This window comes from Petaurus breviceps, unplaced genomic scaffold, assembly GCF_028583685.1.
Source record: "Petaurus breviceps papuanus isolate PSGF00001 unplaced genomic scaffold, PetGlider_PUasm1.0 90769, whole genome shotgun sequence".
Lineage (NCBI taxonomy): Eukaryota > Metazoa > Chordata > Mammalia > Diprotodontia > Petauridae > Petaurus > Petaurus breviceps.
In genome coordinates, this window is record NW_027187341.1 from 16,954,210 (window position 1) to 16,976,995 (window position 22,786).

General features: G+C 39.4%; 1 protein-coding gene across 1 annotated transcript in view; it reads right to left on the minus strand.

Moving 5' to 3' along the window:
• CPB2 (carboxypeptidase B2) overlaps window positions 1–8,363 on the minus strand; it is a 56,715-nt gene extending 48,352 nt beyond the window's left edge. Inside the window, exon 1 of the mRNA XM_069068836.1 lies at window positions 8,293–8,363. Within this exon, the coding sequence (XP_068924937.1) occupies window positions 8,293–8,363 (71 nt within the window). The remainder of the gene's footprint in view (window positions 1–8,292) is intronic.
• Window positions 8,364–22,786: the final 14,423 nt, after the last annotated feature.

Genomic DNA, 22,786 nt, shown 5'->3' on the forward strand with positions numbered 1-22,786 from the left:
TAGCATCCTCAACCACAAAAGGAGGAGGTTGGATTAGTTGACCTCCATCTCATCTAGGTCTAAAATTCTATAAGTCTATGATTTTATCTCTTTCCATTTTTATCTCACACCATTCTTTTTCATCAATACTCTTTGTGCCCTCTGATCAGGACTGCTTAGAGCTCTCCAGGCACATTCCTTGACTTCTTCCTTTTGTTAGAGTTATTACAGACACCTAGAATATACTTCCTATCTGGTAACATCCTGAAATTTCTTTAAGGGCCTCCACGAACTGGCACCTACCTACCTTTGCATCTTCCTAAGCACTTAACAGGTTATGCTAGATAGCTCAGTGGACTGGACCTTGAGGCAGGAAGACCTAAATTCAAATCCAGCCTAAAACATTTACTAACCTTGGGAAAGTCACTTTACCTCTGTTTGCCTTAATCTACTGGAAAAGGAAATAGAAAGTCACTCCAGTATCTTTGCCAAGAAAACCCCATCAATGGGATGGTCCACAGAGACACAAGGAACAACAATCACAAAAGCGAACACTTAACAGAGTGCTGTGCACAAAGTGTCTAACATTTATGAATGACCCATTAATGTTCAGAGAGAGAGGAAAGGGGTCAAAGGGTAAGAGGAAAAAAAGAAAGGAGGGAAAGATCTGCGCAAACAAGCACCTCTCTGCAAACCAATGCTTAGCACGTATTTGGCACTTAAGAAGTATTTATTAATTGACTGGCTAGATAAAAAAGGAAACTTCATACTGCTCTCCCTTTCTGGTCTTCTGAGAAAAAACAATCAAAAGGACTTCCTTAATGCTTTCATTGTAAAATCAACAGATCCCCAAAGGAGAATCTCTGATTCCCCTCTGAATTAAGATGTTAGGAGTTAAAACTGGAAGGTATATTAGAGTTAATTTAGTCCGATTATGTCATTTTACAAATTAGGAAAGTGATCTTCATAAAGGTGAAACTGACTTTCCCAAGGTCACACAGGTAGTAAATGACTTGGCAGTTTTTATAGTATTTACGCTTATGCTTTTCAGAAGCAAAGATGGGACTAGAATAAAACAAGGCCAGACTCCACAAAATGGAGGCCCTCAAAGGAATTCATCAATGGCATAATAGGATCAGCATGGTAGAAGGATATTGCAGGATGAAAAGGTCCCAAGACCTGAAAGGAGCTCCAGAGTGAGAGAGTAGTTGAGTTATGATTGCACAGTCTTTAGTTAAGGTCAGAAGCATAGCTTAGAGAGAAATAGAACATGACATGTCTGGGACCATCATGAAAATGGTGGTTTGGGAAGGATATCACCAATGGGAGAAGGGGGATGGCATTGTGGAGGGATATTGCAAGGTATTCAAAGAGTACTGAGAGAGTTCAATAAGATAAAAGAAAAGAAATGAAAAATGAGTCCTGGGGTGGATCAGTTCTGGTATAAGGGTTTTTAAGAGGGAAAAGAGAAAGGAAGGTAAAAGGAATCACCATTGTAGAAAGGAGGAAGAAGAATGGAGTGAGATTTGCTATTTCTTATAATTAGGGTGTGTGAAAAAAAAAGAACATATAAACATAGAGGAAGGGGTGGGAGGAAATGACATCAGATGAACCTCATTATTATTTGAAATGAACAGAAGGTTGAATACACATACATAAAAAGTGTGGGTTTATTAATAATCAAACTCAACAAGGAGACATATGAGGGTATGGGTTGAGGGCTAAAAGGAAGGATAATACTGGGGAGTGATTAGAGGTAAGCAAAACAAATTTCCTGATCCTGGAAGGAAAATTAAAAGAGGAGAAGGAAAAAAAAAAGTAGAATCTAAGCAGGTGCCTTAGATTTCCTCTTAGATAATTGGGAAATCATTAAACAAATTGTGGTATATGAATATAATGGAATATTTTGTTCTGTAACAAGTGAATAGATGATTTCAAAGAATCCTGGTTAGTGTGAACTGACACAGAGTGGTGAGCACAATGAGGAGAACAATTAGTATTAAAATAGTGACATTGAAAAGGAAAACAATTTTGAAAGAACTAAGAACTCTGATGGATCCAATGACCAGTCAGGTTTCCAGAGTATCTATAATGAAGCAAATTACTCACCCCCTGACAGAAAGAGGTAATGTACACAACAGGGAAAAAGAGATACACATTTCTAAACATGGTCACTGTGTGGATTTGTTTTGCTTAATTATACTTATTTGTGACAAGATTTCCTTTCTTTCTTTTAACTGGGATGTGAAATGGAAGAAAAGGGAATTAGTAATAGTAAGCCCAATAAAAAGATGGCTTATGTAACATTTTTTTAAATGCACCGAAGAGAAGGGAAGGAAGTTAAGGAGAAAGCATAGAGCAAGACAATTTTGAAAGTAATGCATAGGATTTTATAATATGCACTTTAAAAAGAGTAAGTGGTATAAAAAAAAGATTTATGGGTTAATATAGACTCTTCTTTTGGGGTCCTACGGGGTATGTGGAAATGCTATTTAAATTCAGAATTTAAAGATAAATTTTAAAAAGAAGAGCTTGGTACTACAGGAACTGAGTGAAGAGGGTAAGCTGGTCTTTACATGGTCTTATTTTCAACAGTCAGATAAAAATTTAACATGCCTAGAATCTGTGCTGCCAAAAAAGACAATATAGTCTAGTCTAGGGGAAAGAACACCTTGTTTCCAAACCCTTCTCTGACACTACCTATGTGACCTTGCACAAGACATTTAACCTCTCTGAGCCTCAGTTTCCTCATCTGCAAAGTGAAGTAATGATCTCTGAGATCTCTTCCAGTTCTGAATCTTATGAACATTATGTATTTCTTCTCTCTTTTCCTTTATTTTTCTCTCGATCTCTTTCTCTCCTTCCCTCTCCAACTTTCTCCCTCTCAGTCTCTCCTCCCTTCCCCCTTCCTTCTTTCTGTTTAACTCTGTGAGCTGCCCCAGCTGCCAGCCAGAACTTGGGCAACCATTTCCCAGTACAATTAATGACTTTGTTTACAAGGTTCTCATTAGCATTTTATCTCTGCTCATTGCAGCATTTGGAGTTTTAAAAGCAAATAACTATTTGAATATATGAGCTCTTTGGCTGTCTTCTTCTTGGCATATGGTATAGATGTCTTTAAAACTTTTTTCTGTTCTTGTTCCAGGGCATCTCACTGAAAAGGTTTATCAAAATGCAACAACAAATCAGCCACTAAGAGACTGCACCAGTCCCTAAAGGTTATTAGGAAAATATCACAGCAGGGAAGACAATAACTTAAAAAAAAAAAAAAGCTTTAGGAAGAAGTCAGGCTGTTAGCTCTTTCTAGTAGATTTTATAGTCTCACCCTGAGAAGTAACTAATTGAATCCTGTTGTTCTTAATAAAATAAGAGATGTTGGAATTTTTTTTGTTTATTTTTGGTTTTTGTTCAGTAATGTACCATACCATTTCAGTAAAAGAAGAATTCCGTAAAGAGCTGATTTTCACTTTAAGGAAGAAGAATTTGTAGTCTCATTTACAGCAGGATTTCCTTTTCAGGTAATTGAAAATCAGCACTGCAATTCAATGCAACAATTCACCAATGTTCATTGCCAAAGACAAGATCTCTATGTATATTTTGATGAGACACTTTCCTGGACCTGAAATACTGGCATTTTCATAAGTGGCCATTTTATTTAAAGCAGCAGCAAAAGGCTATTTTGTATGGAACACGGAGAAAAGCAGCTTGAGGAGAAAAACAGTTCTGAGGACCCAAGAGAGAAAACAGCCTCTCAAATAAAAGTGCTGAGAGGACCTGAGTGAAAGCAGTAAAGAAACAAAATTATTGACAGATATTACAAATAAATATCACATTGTTTCCCAACAGTTCATTTTAATATGATCGTTTTCAGGACTTTAAAGTTTATTGCTAGGAAATTTTGAATCAAAAGTTCAGAACTATTGGATTATAGTATATGGACTGTGTTTCCTATATGACAAAAATATGAATTTGGAGTTTCTCAACCTACATTAGAAATAGGTCCCTCTATATATGAAGAATCCCTGATTTGAGGCATTAGGAATCAGAATAAGAAAAGAGATCAGGAGACTTCTTTGATGTGTATTTGTTCATGTAAGTCTTTTCATGCTTATTTGTATTCATTATGTGAATGTATAAATTATGTGAATTATGTAAGAAGAGCCAGGAAAGCAATATTCACGGTGATTACAACAATCTAAATGGATAGAACAACTTCCACAAAATAATCAAAATTTAATATTTGAAAATTATACAAACCAAGCTTGGCCTTGAAAGAAGAGATAAAAGAAGAGACCTAACTCTGATCCTTTGTGTTTTGCTTAATTTTTTTTCTATTCTTCCTCTTTAAAAAATTCTTTAATGTAAGGGACAATTTTCTGGAATGGGGAGATAGATGTAAGGAAAAATGTAGTTGATAACTAACAACAAACAAAAAAGGAACAAAATCCCAAAAGTCTATTAGGTTTCATTTAAACAAAACAAACAAAAAGATCAGAAGTCATGTCAAGAAGACACAGAAAAGCTGAAAAAAGCTAGTTAGAGACACCACACAAAGCTGATTGGAGCTAACTAGAAGTTCTGGGGCTGATTCAGGGAGGTGATCTGATTGGAGGAAAACTCTGTGATGGGTGAAAGCTAACTGGAAAAAAGACTGTCTTGCTCAGCGATGCCAAACTCATGGTCTGCTGGATACAAGAGGTTAAGTGAGGAGGTAACCAGATTAAAATGTAATTGTGAAATGTTTTACAAGATAAATACATAGATTGGGTTAATTTGTGGTTTTCTAAGTGAATGTGTAGCCTAATCCATTTCTATTTGAATTTGATACTATAACTTGAGATAGGAGAAGTTCCTTAAAGGCTTCCCAATGGTGTCCCCCCTATGAATAGAAAGGGGAAAAAAAACCTCTCTGTCTTTTGAGGACAAAACCTGAATAGCTTTGAAGATATCAGGATTTAAAGGGACTACTTTTTACTGAAAGTTTTTTGCTGCCTCTTCCTAGCCAATAGACCTGGGAATCTCTGTAAACCCCAGGCTTAGGGCTACTGTTAGCTAAAAGAGTTAACCCTGCTTCGGTGGTCGAAGCATAGTAGAGAAGCTGCTTCATCCAACAGAGCAATCAGAAGAGGAGCTCTGATCCCAGAGAGAGAACAAAGATTCAGATGAAAGGTGAGCGACCAAGACAAAGGAATATTTGTCTTTGAAGAAAGGAATGTGGGGCTTCCAACTTTGAACCAACAGAGCCTTTTAGCAAGTCAATGGCTAATTGTGGCCATCATCTGTGTACTGGATCTCCATGTAGGTACAATTGTATAGTTGGGTTGCACAGACCCAAAACAGAATCAAGACTTTCGAGGCTCAGACAAGGTGGGCAGCTTTCAGACCATGTCCTAAATCAGACTGTTTAGGGCAAGGGTGGGGAACCTGTGTCCTTAAAACAACATGTGGCCTTCTAGGTCCTTCAGTGTGGCCTTTTGACTGAATCCAAATTTTACAGAACAAATCCTTTATTGATGCAGTTTCCCCACTCCTGGTTTGGGGTGAGCTGAAAATGTGCAGCTCACTAATCTGAGCCAATCTTGAGTTCCTTGAAGAACTATGCAAAATGTGGAAACTGAGTGAACCACACTGACTCCATCTTGTGACTCAATTCTGGATCTAATTCAGTTCCCTTCCTGTTAAGGGTCTAGTCCAATTTCTATCTCGTGAGAAAATTTTATTCAATTATAGGAATTGTAAGTTTATTGCATTATTCGAAGCCATCCCTTATTGGCTGGGAAACTGGATTATCTCCACCTGTGGTTTAGAAACCCTTAAACAAAAACTCAGTCAGGATTAAAGATTGATACAAGGAGTTTTCCCACAATTATACATGTCAAGCAATCAATACATCTTATCTGAAAACTGGCCACATACTGGTCAATCAGTTATTGTTCCTTTAACTGAATACAGACACAGGGCAGGAGGAAATGGAGCACCTTTTTTCTGAAATCAGGGAATTATACCTATTTGCTCTCTCCCTCCCAAATTGTAAAGCCCCTAATTTTTTCTCCAATTAAAAATTTGATTACCTAATCTTGTATCCTAGTTTAGATCCTGTTAATTGTTTTCTTTTAATACATAAAAAAAAATTTGTCTCCCCCTGTATTCAGGGTCCAGTGCCAAGGTAAGATGCCTGGTCCTGATTTCTTATGCAATTAAATCAATGTTCTCAGAAGTTCAAACCTTTGTTTCCTCAGTTATTTCAATCATATCTCACCCATCATGGAACACGGTTCTCAAAACCCAAAAAATACAGTGACACCACCCTAGATAATGCAGACCAGAACTAGACAAGACTCTAACATTCCCTCTAAAAGTGTGCAGAGACTGAGTTAATATAAAGTCCCAATTTAGGAATTAAGATTGGAGAACGAGAAAAAGATGCAAACAATAATGAGCTATTGTGAAGACACACTCAGGATCTATATGAATACAAACACCAAACATTCCTTATGGAAATAAGAATAAATTAAAAAGAAATCAGAGAAATATACATTGTTAATTGGTGGATTGAGTGAATATGATAAAATTGACAATACTACAATTTATTCAGTGCCATACCAATTAAACTATCACAGGATTACTTTATAGAACTAGAAAAAATTATAATGAAATTAATTTGGGGGAACAAAGTTCAATAATCTCAAGGGAAGTGATGGGAGGAAAAACAGGAAGGAAGAAAGCCTAGCAGTACCAGATATGAAAATATAATTTTAAAAAAGTAATCATCAAAATTATTTAGTATTGATTAAGAACAATAGAACAGATTAGGTATACAATATAAAGTTGGTATACATTGGTATAGTGTCCAATAAACCCATCACATTGCTATAGTGTCCAATAAGGCCAAAGACCCAAAAAATTGGGACAAGATCTTACTACTAATGCTAGTGATGAAATTTCAAATTTAAAAAAATTTAATGTAGTATATTCTTATACACAAAAATGAATTACCAATGCCACAAATAATTAGAAGAGGCAAAAATATGGATCTCGAAATTGTCTATATTATCTCATCATGGCACTTGTGAAACCCTAATGGTTCTCCAGCTCTTAAGGTAGCAATGAATTAGATGTAGGCAAATACCTACTCTTGTATGTTACAAATCATAGGCTTTTAGGACTGGGAAAGGACATTAGAGATTATCTAATAGAAACTTCATTTCACAGGGAAAGTCCCTCATTTACATTTTACAGAGGCTCAAACAAGTTAAATGATTTACCTGGGATCACATAGCCAGCTGGTTAGTAGCAGAGGCAAGACTGAAACCTTGGTCTCCTGAGTCCCAATATAATGCTTTCCCCACTACACAATCCAAATCTATATTAAATAGAGGAAAAAGTACAGGGCTTCTGATCAGAAGACCAAGGTTCAAGTTTGGGCTCTGGTACTTTCTTGTTGTGGGAAAATTACAGACTATTTCAGAGGCTATTTCATTAGCTATAAAAAGGGGTTTATAAAACGTCAACTACCTGCTTCACAATGCTGTTGTAAAGAAAGTGCTTTAGAAACCTTAAAGGACTATGCAAATATGAGCTATTATTATAATTACCTGCCTCCTCCATTATGCCCTTCTCCCCCACTTCAGCATCCCATTTTCAAACTACCTCCATTTAAATATGATACTAGGAAACATTCACGTCAGCCTGAGAAGGTTGGGGGCTTCAATTATTGCATTTTTCCTTTAAATACTATATCTCTTTAATCTCCATATTTTCTCAGGATCTTTCTCTCTTCTCTTCTAAACTGGAGTTAAAACCACGAGGACACTGAATCTAAGGGCACCAGATTAGATTAAAGTCTACTACTTCACTCATGATAACCAGAGCCATAACTAGGGTAGGTGACTGGGACTTTGCTCCAGGGAGATAAATTTAGAGAGTGCTGACAGATTTGTAATCTTTGTGCATCATGGAATTAGTAAAATTCAGCACCTAATTAGCAAGAATAATAAAATATGAAGCTACTAAATAGTAGTTCCTGGCCTGTTGTCCCACCCCCTCAGTGCCCAAGCCTTGTATTTCATCCCAGATCTTGGTCCCCCCATCAACTGAGGTCAGTTTGCCCTAGGAGATGGCTTGTGGCACTTGTCCTAAATTTCTTGAAAATTTCTTGTTACAACTCTGGGGGCAATTAATATGCATAGTTAGAAACCTGCCTGGGCTTTTAGTATCAGATTCCTTAGTCCTATGCACTAGTTTGATTCAATATAGGGCAAACTGGAAGAGAGAGGGGCAAACGTCTCACCACAGTCCAGCTTCTACTGTTACCTCTGAAATGCGATGACATGCTGCTCCTGCCAGACAATAGCTAAAAGGATTCCCAGGATATAAAGCTTCATCTCAACAGGATTTTGAACAAAATGAAAACAAACTGAGCAAAGCTGAGGGTGCAGTGTCCTGATCATTGATTATGAAACAGTCTTCTTTACATAGTGGTTAAAATGTAATGCCACGTGTGATTTCACAGTAGTGACTCAGTCAATCAACACAAGCTTCTTTAAAGAGAAGACAAGGATGGTATGTATTCTGTTGGCATTATCTCAACCGCTCCATTTTTCATAGTTAAGTCAATATTCTGGTTGTGAAGCTCAAAGTTAGAAAATAGCAGTTGAACGGCAATTCTTCTCCTTAGTCATAGAATTTGAAGCTAGAAAGGATCTTAGTGATTGTCTATTCCAAACTTCCCATTTTGCAGATGAGGAAACTGAGACCCAGAGACATAAAGTGACTTGTCCAACTCAAAGGACAGATTTTACCCTCAGTACTTTGACTCCACATCCACTGCTCTCTCTGTTGATTTTAGGTCTTTTGATCCCAGAAGAGAAAGAAGGTAGAGAAAAGGGGCAATAGTACTATCAGTAAGATATTGGTTGGACAATTGTACCCAGATAATGTTGATCAATTGATCTGTATCAACCCAAAGAGATATTCCTCCTGGTGTGCCTATACTAGGTTAGCAGTATCAATGATGGGGTGTTTGGGATCTATGTTTATAAAATCTATTTGTAATACCACTTTGTAACATCAGTCCGTAAAACCAGTTTGTAAAATCACACTACCCCCCCCAAGTCTCAGAGCATTAACTGTGCCCCTTCTCCCCCACAACCTCCGCCCCTGCTTCAGAGCAATAACTCTGCCCAGCAACAACTATCTCAGCTTGGAACAATAACAACCTATTCCTATGAATCCTTAACTGTATCTATAAACATTCCAGCTTAGGCAACTATTATCTCCCCCTTGTATAGTGTCCGGCTGCCCCCATGAATCCTTCGGTACCCTATCTCTAGGTTGACTCCTTGGCTGCCTCAATGAATCCTTCAGGACCCTATCTCTGGGTTAACTCCTTAGCCTATTATCCACACACTGAGTCTCTGTTAGCCTTGGTTTCCAGACATCAATCTTGTCAAACGTGACACTAATGGGTGGCAGACTGGGCACTTCTTAGTCAGCCCTTGACCACTAGCCGACTTAGTGACATTTCAAGCCTAAAACCACACCTGCAGGTAGCCCCCCCTTGGGCTTTTTCCCAGTGAATCATGGATAGTTACATTAAAGATGAATGTTCCTTTAAACACTGTCCCCACCTTAACTCCTCCCTAATCCCACCCTTAATCACCTAGTTAGCATAATTGGCAAGGGTTCTACTATGGATGATTCTATATAAATCTTAATTCTACGCCTTCGAGGTTGAAGGTCCCCTAAGGATCCTTGCCCGATGTAAGGCATATAATAAACTTTTACAATTCTGACTCCAGTTAGGCTTGAGTTGAATTCTTTCCAGACTGAATTGCAGATTCTGGTCTTAAGATCAAGATCAGAGTTCCTGATGAACCTACGGTAATAGCCATCCCTCATCATCTATACTAGGTTGCATTTATCAGTGACTTAGATAAAGACAGAAATGGTGGGCAATCTCTTCAATTCCACAGATAACCAGAAGTTAACCGGGAGAGCTAATATGTTGAGTCACAGAAGTTAGATGCAAAACCTTATTGATATGGCACAGGGAATGACTGAAATCAAGAGTGGCAATCTGGTGAAGGGGAAGGAGCACTAGACTTAGAATCAAGTCTTCAACTAGAGGTGAATAGGGTGGTCAGGAGGACTAGTGACTTGAATATGAGGGCTTGCTGAGCCCTTTCCAGGGCTACTCATCTACCTTTGATGTTTCCAGGGAATTCCACTCTTATCTGTGGTGGCAAGAAGCCATACCATGCACAGCAGCCACACCCCAGTAAAACTGTCTTGGCAGATGGGCTATATCAGGTTGAGGATAACTGACAGGCTTCAAACCCATTGATGAGTCAGGGGGATGTCTACCCAATGTGTGTGAAGATTTCCCCCAGCAGAAGGGGCAGAGAAGAACAATTTGTTCCAATGGCAATGAAGGGGCTGAAGCAGGCACTGTGGAGTACTTAGAGCTTGGTCAGACCTCAAAAATACCAAGGTCACCCAGAGCATTCCAGGCCACTGCCAGTCATCTTGACTTTTGTCTTGTCATTGAACTTTGATGGCTCTGGAAGAGAGAGTGAGACTGATGACTTTGTACAATTCTGCTTCACTTATATCCAGCTTGTGCACAAATTAAGACATCACCCCATGACGTCATTCGTCCTCCCTGAAAACAAAGCACAAACAATAACAGACAGCTGAGGGAGGTCCCTCCTTCCCTCCCTTCTTTTTTTTTCTTTTTGAAGCAATTGGGGTTAAGTAACTTGCTCAAGGTTAAATGGCCAGGTGTTTCTGGGTGGGTGCTAAGTGTCTGAGCCCGGATTCTATTCCCCAGGTCATCCCTGGGACTCACTGTACTACCTGGCCGCCCCTTTCCCTCCCTTCTTTCAGTGCCCAACTCAAATACCACATCTCCATGAGGTTTTCACTGATCACCTCCACACCTGTCCCCCAAGGTAAAAATGATCTCTCCCTAGGGACGGCCAGGTGTAGCAGTGAGTAAGAGCTTGGGCCCTGGTGTCGAGAGACCCAGGATCGATTCCGGCCTCAGATACTTGGCACCCACACAAAATAACTGACTGTGTAACCTTGAGCAAGTCACTTAACCCCAATTGCTTAAAAAAAAATGATCTCTCCCTAACTAAAATTTCTCGTATTACATTGCCTGGACTTTTCTTTTGCACTTATCACACTCTCCTTTGAATCACAATTATTTATACACTTGTCCTTCCCTCCACTAAACTGCGAGTTCCTTGAAAGCAGAGAGTCCTATCTATCTTTATACCTCTATTGGCCAGAACTGAACGTGGAGCTCCAAGACTCCCTACCAAGTATCTAGAGACAGATTGTAAGAGATCTGTGAACTTAGATGAGGAAAAAAATTATATCTCGATTTTTACCAACCTCTAATTGAAATTTAGCATTTCCTTCCATTTAAAAAAAAATTATTCCTCAGAAGGGGTCCAAAGGCTTTGCCATACTGCCAAAGGGATCCACAACACAAACAAGGCTAAGAAGCCCCAGTCTAGAACAAAGTAGGTGCTTAATCAATGTGAATCTAACTGAATGGAAAAGAATAGCTTTGTGACTCAGTAAGACCTTCCAGCTCCAAAAGGATGGTAGAAATCATCTCCCTGATCGGGGATCTTTATTCATAAGATCCCAGATTTAGAGCTAAAAGGGCACTGAGAGGACAATGAGGACTGGGAATGGTCTTGCCCACAATTGGTTTAAGAAACTCTGACCCCTAAAGAGGCCAAAGAAAGAGGAAAAGGACTCATCTACAAAAATATTTATAGAAGCTTTTTTTGTGTTAAAAAAGACTTGGAGGGGTGGCCAGGTAGCACAGCGAGTAAGAGCACCGGCTCCAGTGTTGAGAAGACCTGGAGATCGAATCCCGGGCTCAGACACTTAGCAACCACCCAGAAACACCTGGCCATGTAACCTTGAGCAAGTTACTTAACCCCAATTGCTTAGGGGCAGCCAGGTGGTGCAGCAAGTAAGAGTATCGGCTCCAGTGTTGGGATGACCTGGATCAAATCCGGGCTCAGATACTCGGCACCACACCCAGAAATAATAACTGGCCATGTAACCTTGAGCAAGTTACTTAACCCCAATTGCTTAAAAAAAAAAAAAAAGAAAAGACTTGGAAAGGTTGGGGGTACCAATAAATAATATTTGGTGTGGTGGATAGAGCACCACATCTAGAGACGGGAAGACTTCAGTTCAAATCCAACCTCAGATGCTTACTAGTTGTGTGACACTGGGCAAGTTACTTAATCCTCTTTGCCTCAGTTTCCTCATCTGTCAAATGCATTGGAGAAGAAAATGGCAAACCTCCATACTACCCTTGCCAAGAAAACCCCAAAAGGAGCCACAAAGAGTCAGACATTACTGAAACGACTGAAAAACAACAAAACAAATTATGGTATGTGAATGTAATGGAATACTATTTTGCTATCCTGATTTGTTATGCAAAGCTTGGACTCAGTCAAAAGGCCACACTCATGGACCTAGAAGGCCACATAAAGCCTCAAGGCCCCAGATTCCCCACCTCTGCTCTATGAGATCTGAGCTCCTTCTGACTCCCCTCTAGCTTCGGGTATATATCAGTAAGAGTTGACCGAGCCTCCCTCTATAACCTTGGTCATTTCTCTCTGGGGCCACAACTCTATAAAATGAAAGTTCAGGAGTAGGTCAGTGGTGTCAAATTCAAATAAAAATGGGGACAATTAAACCATATATAAGGATCCCTGTAAGTCACACATTGACTTAGAAAACCACATAATTACATTATCTATGCTTTATGGTAGTTGTATTTATTTTGTTAAATATTTCCCATTTACTTCTTAATCTGGTTCTGGCCATGCTGAGGAGTTTTGCTGCATGGGGCTGGTAGCCTGTGTATTTAACACCCCTGGACTCAGTGCTCTTTGAGGTAACCTCCATCTCTAACATGATACTTTCAGGGATTTTTTTTTATGTATGGCCGTGAGTAGGGAAGATGGTTTTAATCCCTCCCCCAAAAGTATATACTTAGTTTACTATAAAGGTACCACTCCACCTCCATCTTTTAGTAATCAGGCTTTTAAAATGCCAAATATATACTTTAGCTCCTAACTTCGAAGAATAATTAGTTAAACTAAGAAGATACTCAGATGTCCTGCTTCCTCTGTGAGTAAAAGATAGACTGGGGTTAGGAAGGCACCTCAGCAGTGGCCCATGGTGTCCAGGATTCTCTGCCATCTCCCACAGGTCAACACAATCCTCCTCCCCAACTAAGTGTCTTTCGTGGCCCAAATGGTTTGTGGTACTTGACCAAGGTACAGAAATTCCTAGTTGTAGCTCTGATTAGAGTTATCCAAAACTGGGATAGAGTGTCTCTGGAGAGAGTAAGCTCTCCCTCTGTGAATCAATTCAAGCCAAGACTGGATGACTACTCCTCATGTATACTAGAAAGCATTTAGCACAATGCTTGGCACATAGTTAAGTACTGTCTAAATGTTAGTTATGATGATGATGGGGATTTTTGTCCAGGTGTGGGTGGGCCACTGAAGACCCTTCCAACTCTAAGATTCTGAAAAGATTAAATTTAACAGGATAAAGATAAGGTACTACATATAAGTTAAACTTCGGTTAGTAGTGCATTTAGATTTTAAAAGTTAATTGCATTAGTACAAGATGGGGGAGGTCTAGCTTGGCAGCAGCTCATGTGAGAAACATTTATTCATCACACTTGGCTCTAAATGGCTCTTGACTTTTTTTTCCAAAAATCAAATCTACGATAAAGGAAGAAGATGTGCCAAGGCTGAAAATATTCAAAAGAATGTGTCACAGATTCTAAAGGCAGGCAACTTGCTCCAAAAATGTCTGAGCAATGCCAGCATAATTAAAGTAAGTGCAGAATCTCTAAGGTCATTTTTTAGCCATTCCTCAAGCAATGGACATCTCCTTCCCTTCCAGTTCTTTGCTATCACAAGAAAGTGCTGCTATGAATATTTTGTTTATAGAACCTTTCTTTTTATCTTTCACCACATTGAGGTATATGCCTAATGGAATATCTGGGTCAAGAGGTTTGGACATATTAGTTACTTTTTAAAAATAATGATTTCAGATTGTTTTCAAGTATGGTTGGACTAATCCTCAGGTCCACCAATAAAGTACTAGAATGTAATAGTATATTAGTGTGCCAATCTTTCTCTAGCCTCACTCTAGCAGCATGCTGAACATTTGTCAATGAAATTCATTCAAAAGAAGTTGGACTAGCAATCCACAAATTTTAAAAAATAGTTGAAGAATTCCTATTGTCCAGGTTATTACATGGGTAAGCAGCCCATTGAGTTAATCCATTAGTATATATGTGTGTGTGTGTTATATGTATGTATGTATGTATATATCTTGGACAGATACCATAGATAGACAATGAGCTCAGCTGAGAACTTAATGGGGACTGAGTTGCATTTGGGAAATTGAACAATGCTTCCAGTGATCCCAAACAGCCCCGGTTGTGAGCACCCCCCTTTTTAACCAGTATTCTTCCTTTCGATGCTGTGTGCCTGTGAATCATGGGACACCATTATCACAGAAGAATCAAAATTGCAAACAACTCAGGAAGCAATGAAAAAATCCATGGTGGGAATAAGTAGGTGATGCAAATTTCTGGGATTGATTTGCACATGAAAAGTCATATCAAACATATCATTGAGGACATACGTAACCATGTCTACATGGATGAAATCATTAATTCATTAAAATATTGAAGTATACTTGCTTTAAAAAAAGAAGAGGAAGAGAAGAAGAAAAAGGAGGAGGAGGAAGAAGAGGAGAAGAAAGAGGAAGAGGAAAAGGAGAATGAGGAGGAGGAGGAAGATAAAAGAAGACAATATAGAAGAAAGGTATAATCCCTATCTTCAAACACATGAAGGATTCTGATATGGAAGGAATAGCTTGCTCCCACAGACAGAATTAGAATATATGCATGGAAGCTATGAGGAAATAGATAGGAATTCAACCATAAAAACCTTCTTAACAATTAGAGCTATGAAAAATGCAACAGGCTTCCTTATTATGTATGAGCTTACTATCACTAAGCAGAATTCAAATGATCATTTGTTAGAGATATCATCAGAGGCATTCTTGGATTGCAGAGGAGGCCAGATGAGACTAGATAGACGAACCTATAACCTTGAGGCCACATGTGGACCTCTAGGTCCTCAAGTGCAGCCTTTTGACCAAATCCAAACTTCACAGAACAAGTTGGATTCTGTCAGAGGGCCATACTTGAGGACCTAGAGGGCCACATGTGACCTTGAGGCCGCATATTCCCCCTCCCTGGGCTAGATTAATACCTCTTCTAACTCCTATGTGTTTGTGAAAGCTGATCATGTAGGGGCGGCCAGGTAGCACAGCAAGTAAGAGCACCGGCTCCAGTGTTGAGAAGACCTGGAGATCGAATCCCAGGCTCAGACGCTTAGCACCCACCCAGAAACACCTGGCCGTGTAACCTTGAGCAAGTTACTTAACCCCAATTGCTCAGGGGCAGCCAGGTGGCTCAGCGAGTAAGAGAGTAAGAGCACCGGCTCCAGTGTCGGGATGACCTGGGATCAGACACTCAGCACCACACCCAGAAATAACTGGCCGTGTAACCTTGAGCAACTTACTTAACCCCGATTGCTTATAAAAAAAAAAAAAAAGAAAGCTGATCATGTTAATTCTCCATGTTAGTATCTTTTCATATCTATAAGTGAAGAAAATGCTATTATTAAGATAATTATCTTAGGGGAGGCTTGGTGGCACAGTAAATAGAGCACTGGCTCTGGAGTCAGGAGAACCTGAGTTCAAATCCAGCCTCAGACATTTGACACACATTAACCATGTGACTTTGGGCAAGTCACTTAACCCCAATTGCCCTCCAAAAAGCAAAATTAAAGAAAAGATAATTATCTTACAAAGTAATTGTAAGAATTCTTACATTGATGGAAGAAAAATACTTTTAGATTTCATGGCTCTGCTGAGATCCTAAATCTTTGTGGCATATTCATCTGCTAGAAGATAAATTTCAGGAGTTTTCTGTCTTTTTAGAGCACCTTGAGATTAAATGATGACAAGGGTTTTGGAAGAGGTGTTTTTCTTGTAAAGTACAAAGTGCTTTACAAATATTATCTTATTTTACCCTCACAATAACCCTGAGAGGTGCTATCATTATCTCCATCTTACAGATGAGGAAACTGAGATAGACAGAAGTTAAGTGACTTGACCAGGTTCACACAGCTAGTAAGTGTCAGAGACCAGATTTTAATCAGATCTTCTGGACTGCAGGCCCAGTGTAGACTATGACACTCCCTAGCTTCCCCAAGTATATTATTGTACTTGTTCCTCATAACATCCCTAGGAAACAAGTAATAGTTAAATTATTGCCCATGGTTTACATGTGGGTAAACTGAGATCCAGAGGTCTCACTACTGCTAACAAGGTCACAGGACTATTAAAGGCCAGGGGTAGGAATAGACTCTAGTATTCTGGTTTTCAGTCCAAAGTTCTCATGTCTCTTGAATAGGAGAGCTATTGATGGTTGTCACCGTCTGTAAAAGAGCGTTTCAAAGCTACTCATTGTCATTGTATAAGCTTTTTCATTTGGCTTGGTATTTTACGAGATGGCAGGAAAAAATACTATTTTGCCTTTCTGTTGGGGAGAACTATACTGCTTTGTCATCTTCCTGACGAATAGTAGAATGGTATTTAACGAGAACTGTCAAAATTGCCCAAAGGCAACTCTACTGTGATAAACATAATGGCAAAAATGCAACTTTAGCCATATAATGATATATATATGTATATACAATATGTATTGTATGTGGTATTTTGTTATTGTTTAGTCACTGAAGTCATGTCTGACTCTTCATGACCCAACTCGGGGTTTTCTTGGCAAAGATACTGGAGCAGTTTCTCATTTCTTTCTCCAGCTCATTTTAGAGATGAGGAAACTAAGGCAAATGGGGATAAGTAACTTACCTGGTGTCACAGAACTAGTAAGTATCTGAGATCAGATGTGAAGGTATTGCTGATTCCAGGGTCAGTGTTCTATCTACTGTGCCATCTTGCCGTCCCTTACATATTCATGTACGTGCATATATACACACATTTGTACATACATTACACATACATGCATATATATACAAAAACATATATGTATTGTATAATATACATGTGTCACAGGAAACATGAAGGAACACACCTTCAAAACCTTGATGATTTATTAAGTCCTTATTAAATGAACATTTATAATTGACTCTTCCATCTTACCCACTTCTCATATTTCAAAAAGGAACAAAAATAACAATGACATACATATATACATACATATATGTACTATATATGTATATATGTGTATACATACATATACTAGCGTGCTTCAGTACAAAAGGGACTGTCTCTCTTTATGTTGAGGGATACAAAATCTTCATAAAAAGGAAAGCTTATTTTTAAGTAGAATTCTAATCCATTTTATCCTGGTAGGGTTAAAAGCCATGTCCTTACTTCTATTACCTATGAGAAGCATTGTGATAACAATGGAAAAAGTGCTGGATTCTGAGTTCAAATCCTAATTCTATTATTTACTTAATTGTATGACCTTAGGTAAATTACTTAGAATCTCTGGGCCCCAGTTTCCTCATTTCTAAGATGAGAGGGTTGGATGAAATTTTATCTGAGGTCCCCTTTCAGCTTTAGAGCTATGATTCTATGACCTAGAACAGGGAGGGGTAGGGAACCTGTAACCTTGAGACCACATGTGGTATTCTAGGTCTGTGGGTGTAGCTTTTTGACTGAGTCCAAGTTTTACAGAATAAATACTGTCATTAAGGGAATTTGTTCTGTGAAGTTTGGATTCAGTCAAAGGGCCAAACTTAAAGACCTAGAGGGCCGCATGTGGTCTTGAGGCCACAGGTTCCCCACCCCAATCTAGAAGCATACCTCTAAATTTGATGAAGTAATCTGATAAATGAGCTAGAAAAATTGTTAAATGAAATTAAAGTTGTTTTCCATGTAATAGTCTGACACCAAGGAAATGAGGGGGCATGCCTGAGGGTCAAGGAATAAAAACAGATATTGAAATGTAAAGGAAAAGATCTGTTGTATAAAAGGAAACACTTGTTTGGGAGTTTCCCAGCCTGAGTTCCATGAATGTCCAAGGAAGAATCTCACCCAATTCGAGGACTGCAAGATTAGATGTCAAAAAGTGAGTAGCCACACTGGTTAGTTATTTTGATTTTGTTCTAATATTTCTTGTTGTTTCATAGAGTCATTGATCTCTATTCTATTCTAATTTTCACAGAATCTTTTTCTTGGGTAAGGTTTACCGTTTTTTCAGCTAATGACTCAATCCACTGCTAGCCTGGGCCAAGCAGGTCACTTGACTGATAGCCTGGCTCCTTAGCTTCTGCTATTACTATCTCTGGTTGCTGATTGGAAATCTCTAATGACTTTGATTGATTCTGAGGTCTCACTGGTCACTTGGTTCTTGCAGCATTTTCCTCTCAAAATAAAATTTCCTAAGATCAGAAAAGAATAAATACTGAAGAAACCAAGGCACCATGTATTAATTCATGAATATGTTAGCTGGGAAATCTCTCCCACTTAGCAGATGACAGCAGTTCTTGCCCTGCTCACACTCATGGCCAGGAAGGAAAAGGGGAAAAGGCCTGAGTGACAGGCATGTCAGTCTTTGGTACTTGAACTCACTTCCAGAGCCCCACCTTGAGTTATTGGTCCTTCTGACTAAGAAACCAATTAGGAGGCTTTTTGTTACAATCTCATAATAGCCTTAATCAGTTTCCAAAGCTCTACGTGTTGGATTGGCAGCAAATAGAGAATATCTTGGCCTTCATTGGTCAGTCCCCCCCACCCCCGTCATCCTCATTAAAACTCCCATGGAAAGTTATTAAGGCCACCAAGAGAGAAAGAAGAGAAGATGGTAATTAGAAATCAAGGCAATTACTCTCCTCTTAATTTCATGTCACTTAAACTTCAGGGCTTCAGTATTTCCTCCATCCTACAACTGTACATCTGTTTGCCCACCCATCCTTTCCCAAAAGGAAGGAGCTTACCTTCTATCTACTCTGTCTCAGTATATCTAATATGTACCTAATTATTTAGATACTGTCTCCCACACTGGAACCTGGGCTCCTTGTGCACAAGGATTGTTTTTCCTTTTCCTCAGTGCCTAGAATATAGCAAGCACCTAAGAAATGCTTGTTGACTGACTCTATGACCAGCATGGACAGAGCTGGCCTGAAAGAATGAAATTTTAAAAATCAATAATTGGTTTAGGGGAACAAAGATTTATTACTTCGTGACCTTGAGGAAGTCATTTCTCTCTAGACCTCTGGATTCTAACTCATTAACAACATCGTGCCAAGGGAAAGATGCTGGATTTGTTTTTTGCTTTTGGGTTTTTTTCTAGAGGGCAGGATTCAGAGGGTGAGAGGCTTTTGTTTTTTGTTGAGCTTTTTTAAATCCCTGTTCTGTTCCATATTACTTGTGTAGTAAGTCTTGGACAAGTCACCTCTTTTATCTCTCTGGGTGTCGGTAAAAAGAGGAAGTTAGAGTAGATAACTCCAAAGTCTCTTCCAGCTTTGGATCTATGATTCTATGAATAAAATTTAAAAGCCAGGAAGATGGGTGGGAAGGAAGCCAACCTATGTCTTCAATTGTAAATCTTGGGCATAATGACTCTGGGGGCTTGGGGCTAGTGTTCTTCTTCACTTGTTTGCTTATTGAAATCTATTATTTTCTTTCCAAAAGGGTGGCAATCACCACACCAGGGGGTAATAGTCAACTAGTAGGTCCATTTTATTCAAAAACACCCCTGAGGGGCAGCCAGGTGGCTCAGCGAGTAAGAGCACTGGCCCCAGAGTTGGGATAATCTGGGATCGAATCCGAGCTCAGATACTTAGCACCACACCCAGAAATAACTGGCCTTGTAACCTTGAGCAAGTTACTTCACCCCAATTGCTTTAAAAAAAAAAAAAACAACACCCCTGAAAGGGCGGTTAGGTGGTGCAGTCAATAGAGTACCGGCCCTGGAGTCAGGAGGACCCGAATTCAAATTCGGCCTCAGACTCTTGACACACTTACTAGCCATGTGACTTTGGGCAAGTCACTTAACCCCAACTGCCCTCCAAAAAGCAAAACAAAAATAAACCAAAAAACATCCCTGAGGACCAGAGAATCTGACTGTTTATTCTCTGGGTTGCCAGTAGCATTGAATTGCCATAGAAATATGAACTCAAAAAAAAAATTCCCAGCCCTTTGCCCTCGTCCACGTTGGAGCACTGACAATAACAGGCTATGACCCTAAATAATGATGGTCTTGCTTTTATTTCACACTGAAGAAAAAGACAGTGTGTAAAAGGTTAATGAGATTCTCCTCCCTGTTCAGCTCAGTTTCTAAGGTAGCTCAATGTTGTTGCTGTGAAAGCACTTGAAGAGGCAATTAATTTAACAGTATTTTATTATGAGTGCAGCCAGAAAAGCATTAGAGCTCAATTTATGTGCTTCTCTTTCAAATTCATTCAGCCATTAAACTTGCATAATCTTGGTGGGGTTTGAAGGTCTGTAATTGATCACTGTTTTTTCTTCTCACACCTCATCTCCTATGTTTATTCATGGCAAAGGCACCTCTCTGGGATAATTTGAATAGTTCATAGCAAAGGTCTGGTGTTTCTGGATAAAATTAAAAAATAAAAATGAGTTTGCCATGTAGGAAAGGAACCAAGGACTAGTGAAAACATAGATGGATTGTCCATTATTCTGATTGACCTGCTCTAGCCTGGGCTCAATTGTGAAGCAGTTGGCCTTCAGTGCCTTCTTACAATCCCTTTCTAAGCCTCTTCCCCACCCAGATCTTCCAGTTCCCCTTATCATGAGCCCCCAGCCTCAGGTTCTCGATACCCACAAATGCCCCAAAGTTCCTCAAGAAGGTGCCCTGCCTAAATTTGACTTCATGAGCACCTAATGTCAGAGTGGCAAAGATGGCAAAAAAATAAATAACATTTAAAATTTTAAATATGGGTCTTTGTTTCATTAAAAGCACTACATGCTATTTGTCCTTTGTTCTTGAAGAGGACCATGACATCAGGGAGGTGAGACCATGACATGCAAGTGAATTGGATTTAAGTGAAGGAGGTCTGTGCAAAGTCACCAGCCTCACTTTCTCCTCCACGGCCATCTGGGTGCAGTGGCCAAACACTGATTAGTAAATGGTAAAGTGCCTTGAAATTTGGGGCAAATTCTACAGAGAACAACTTCTAAATACCTCTTTCCTTTCACCTATATGTGGAAGGTAATGCTGACCACCCTCATAACCAGAGAAAAGGGGACAGATATGTGCACTGTAGCCAAGAACCAAAAATGGAAGTTAAGCTGCTGGGAAGTCCCTACTTGCTATGTTGCCCAAACCCCTGGAGGAGACTAAAGAATGACCTTGTTCCCACCCCAACGGATCATCCACCCCATGGAATACTTCACAAGATTTTTGTGCCAATTCTATGCCCCTGAACTGCTTCAGGGAAAATGGACTCCAGCCCCTGCCCTTCTGAGTATTAATTGGTTGAGGAAAGATGACAAAGTGGAAGAGAGCACTGGATTTGAAGTCAGAAGATCTAGGTTCAAATCCCACCTGTCACATATTACCTCAGTGACATTAGGCCAGTCATAACCACTCTAAAACTACTTTCCCTGTCTGTGATATAAGAGGATTAGACTAAATGACATCGAAGGTCCTTTCCAGTTCTAAACCTAAGACTCTAACCTTAAGAATGAGACTCAAAGTCTTTAGTCCTGTACACAGATTCTCTGTCCTTCCTTTCCTCTGCTTACTTAATATGGGTAATATTAGGATCCCCTACTGATCCAAGCAGAGTAACAGTAAAGGATCCCCGCACAAAAAGTGCTGCTTACTGATAGATCTAGAAAGTTAAATGGCTCTTGGTGGGTCATTTCAGAAATCATTTTGTTGTTGCCGTTTTACTCTGTAATTGAGCTACAGGAAAAGACAAAGCTCCTTCCTACAAGGATCTCCCATTCTTAGGAGGGTCTGCGTCAGCACCAACCCACTTGCTTACCAGTGAGGGGAGCTACGGTACTTCTTAGCATGGCAAGGTTTTGCAATTTTTTCCATGCACCCCTCCACCCACCCATCCAAGTATCCATGCCTCCATCCACCTGATGATCCGTTCTTTCAACGAATATTATTTGAACATCTGTCGTGTGCCCAGCAATGTTCTAGATGCTAGGAGATATACAAAAGCACATGACTTGCTTCATGAGCTTTGGTTTAGCATTAGTCAAGAGCTCCCTCTGGTGCTGGGCAGAGTATATAACAGTTTATGATTGTACAGAATAAGGGAATAGACTAGGTCAACAATAGCCATGGTAGTTAAATGTATAATCTAGTTTGTTCATTAATTTTTTCTAAATGTGTAATGGGGGAATAGCCTAATGAGGGTACAGTCCTTAGAGCATGCCAATATGTCTTCATTGCTGTATAACCTTATGGAGGTTTAGTTAGGCTGCTTCTGAAAATCTGTGATGGGGGGCATTTTCCCTCTCTGATTAAGAACATAAAAGTATGTATTCATTCTATTTCCTGATGTTTATTGTATGGTTACAGAAAGCCTTTTAACTGGCCACTGGGCCAGCATGCAAAAGTCATAAATAGAAAAATTCTCTCCTTTGGCAGTTTTTAATGAGAAGGAAGAATTTCTGTAAGTCCTTGGGTAGGGAAAGAACATAGAAATGTCAAAAAGGATCA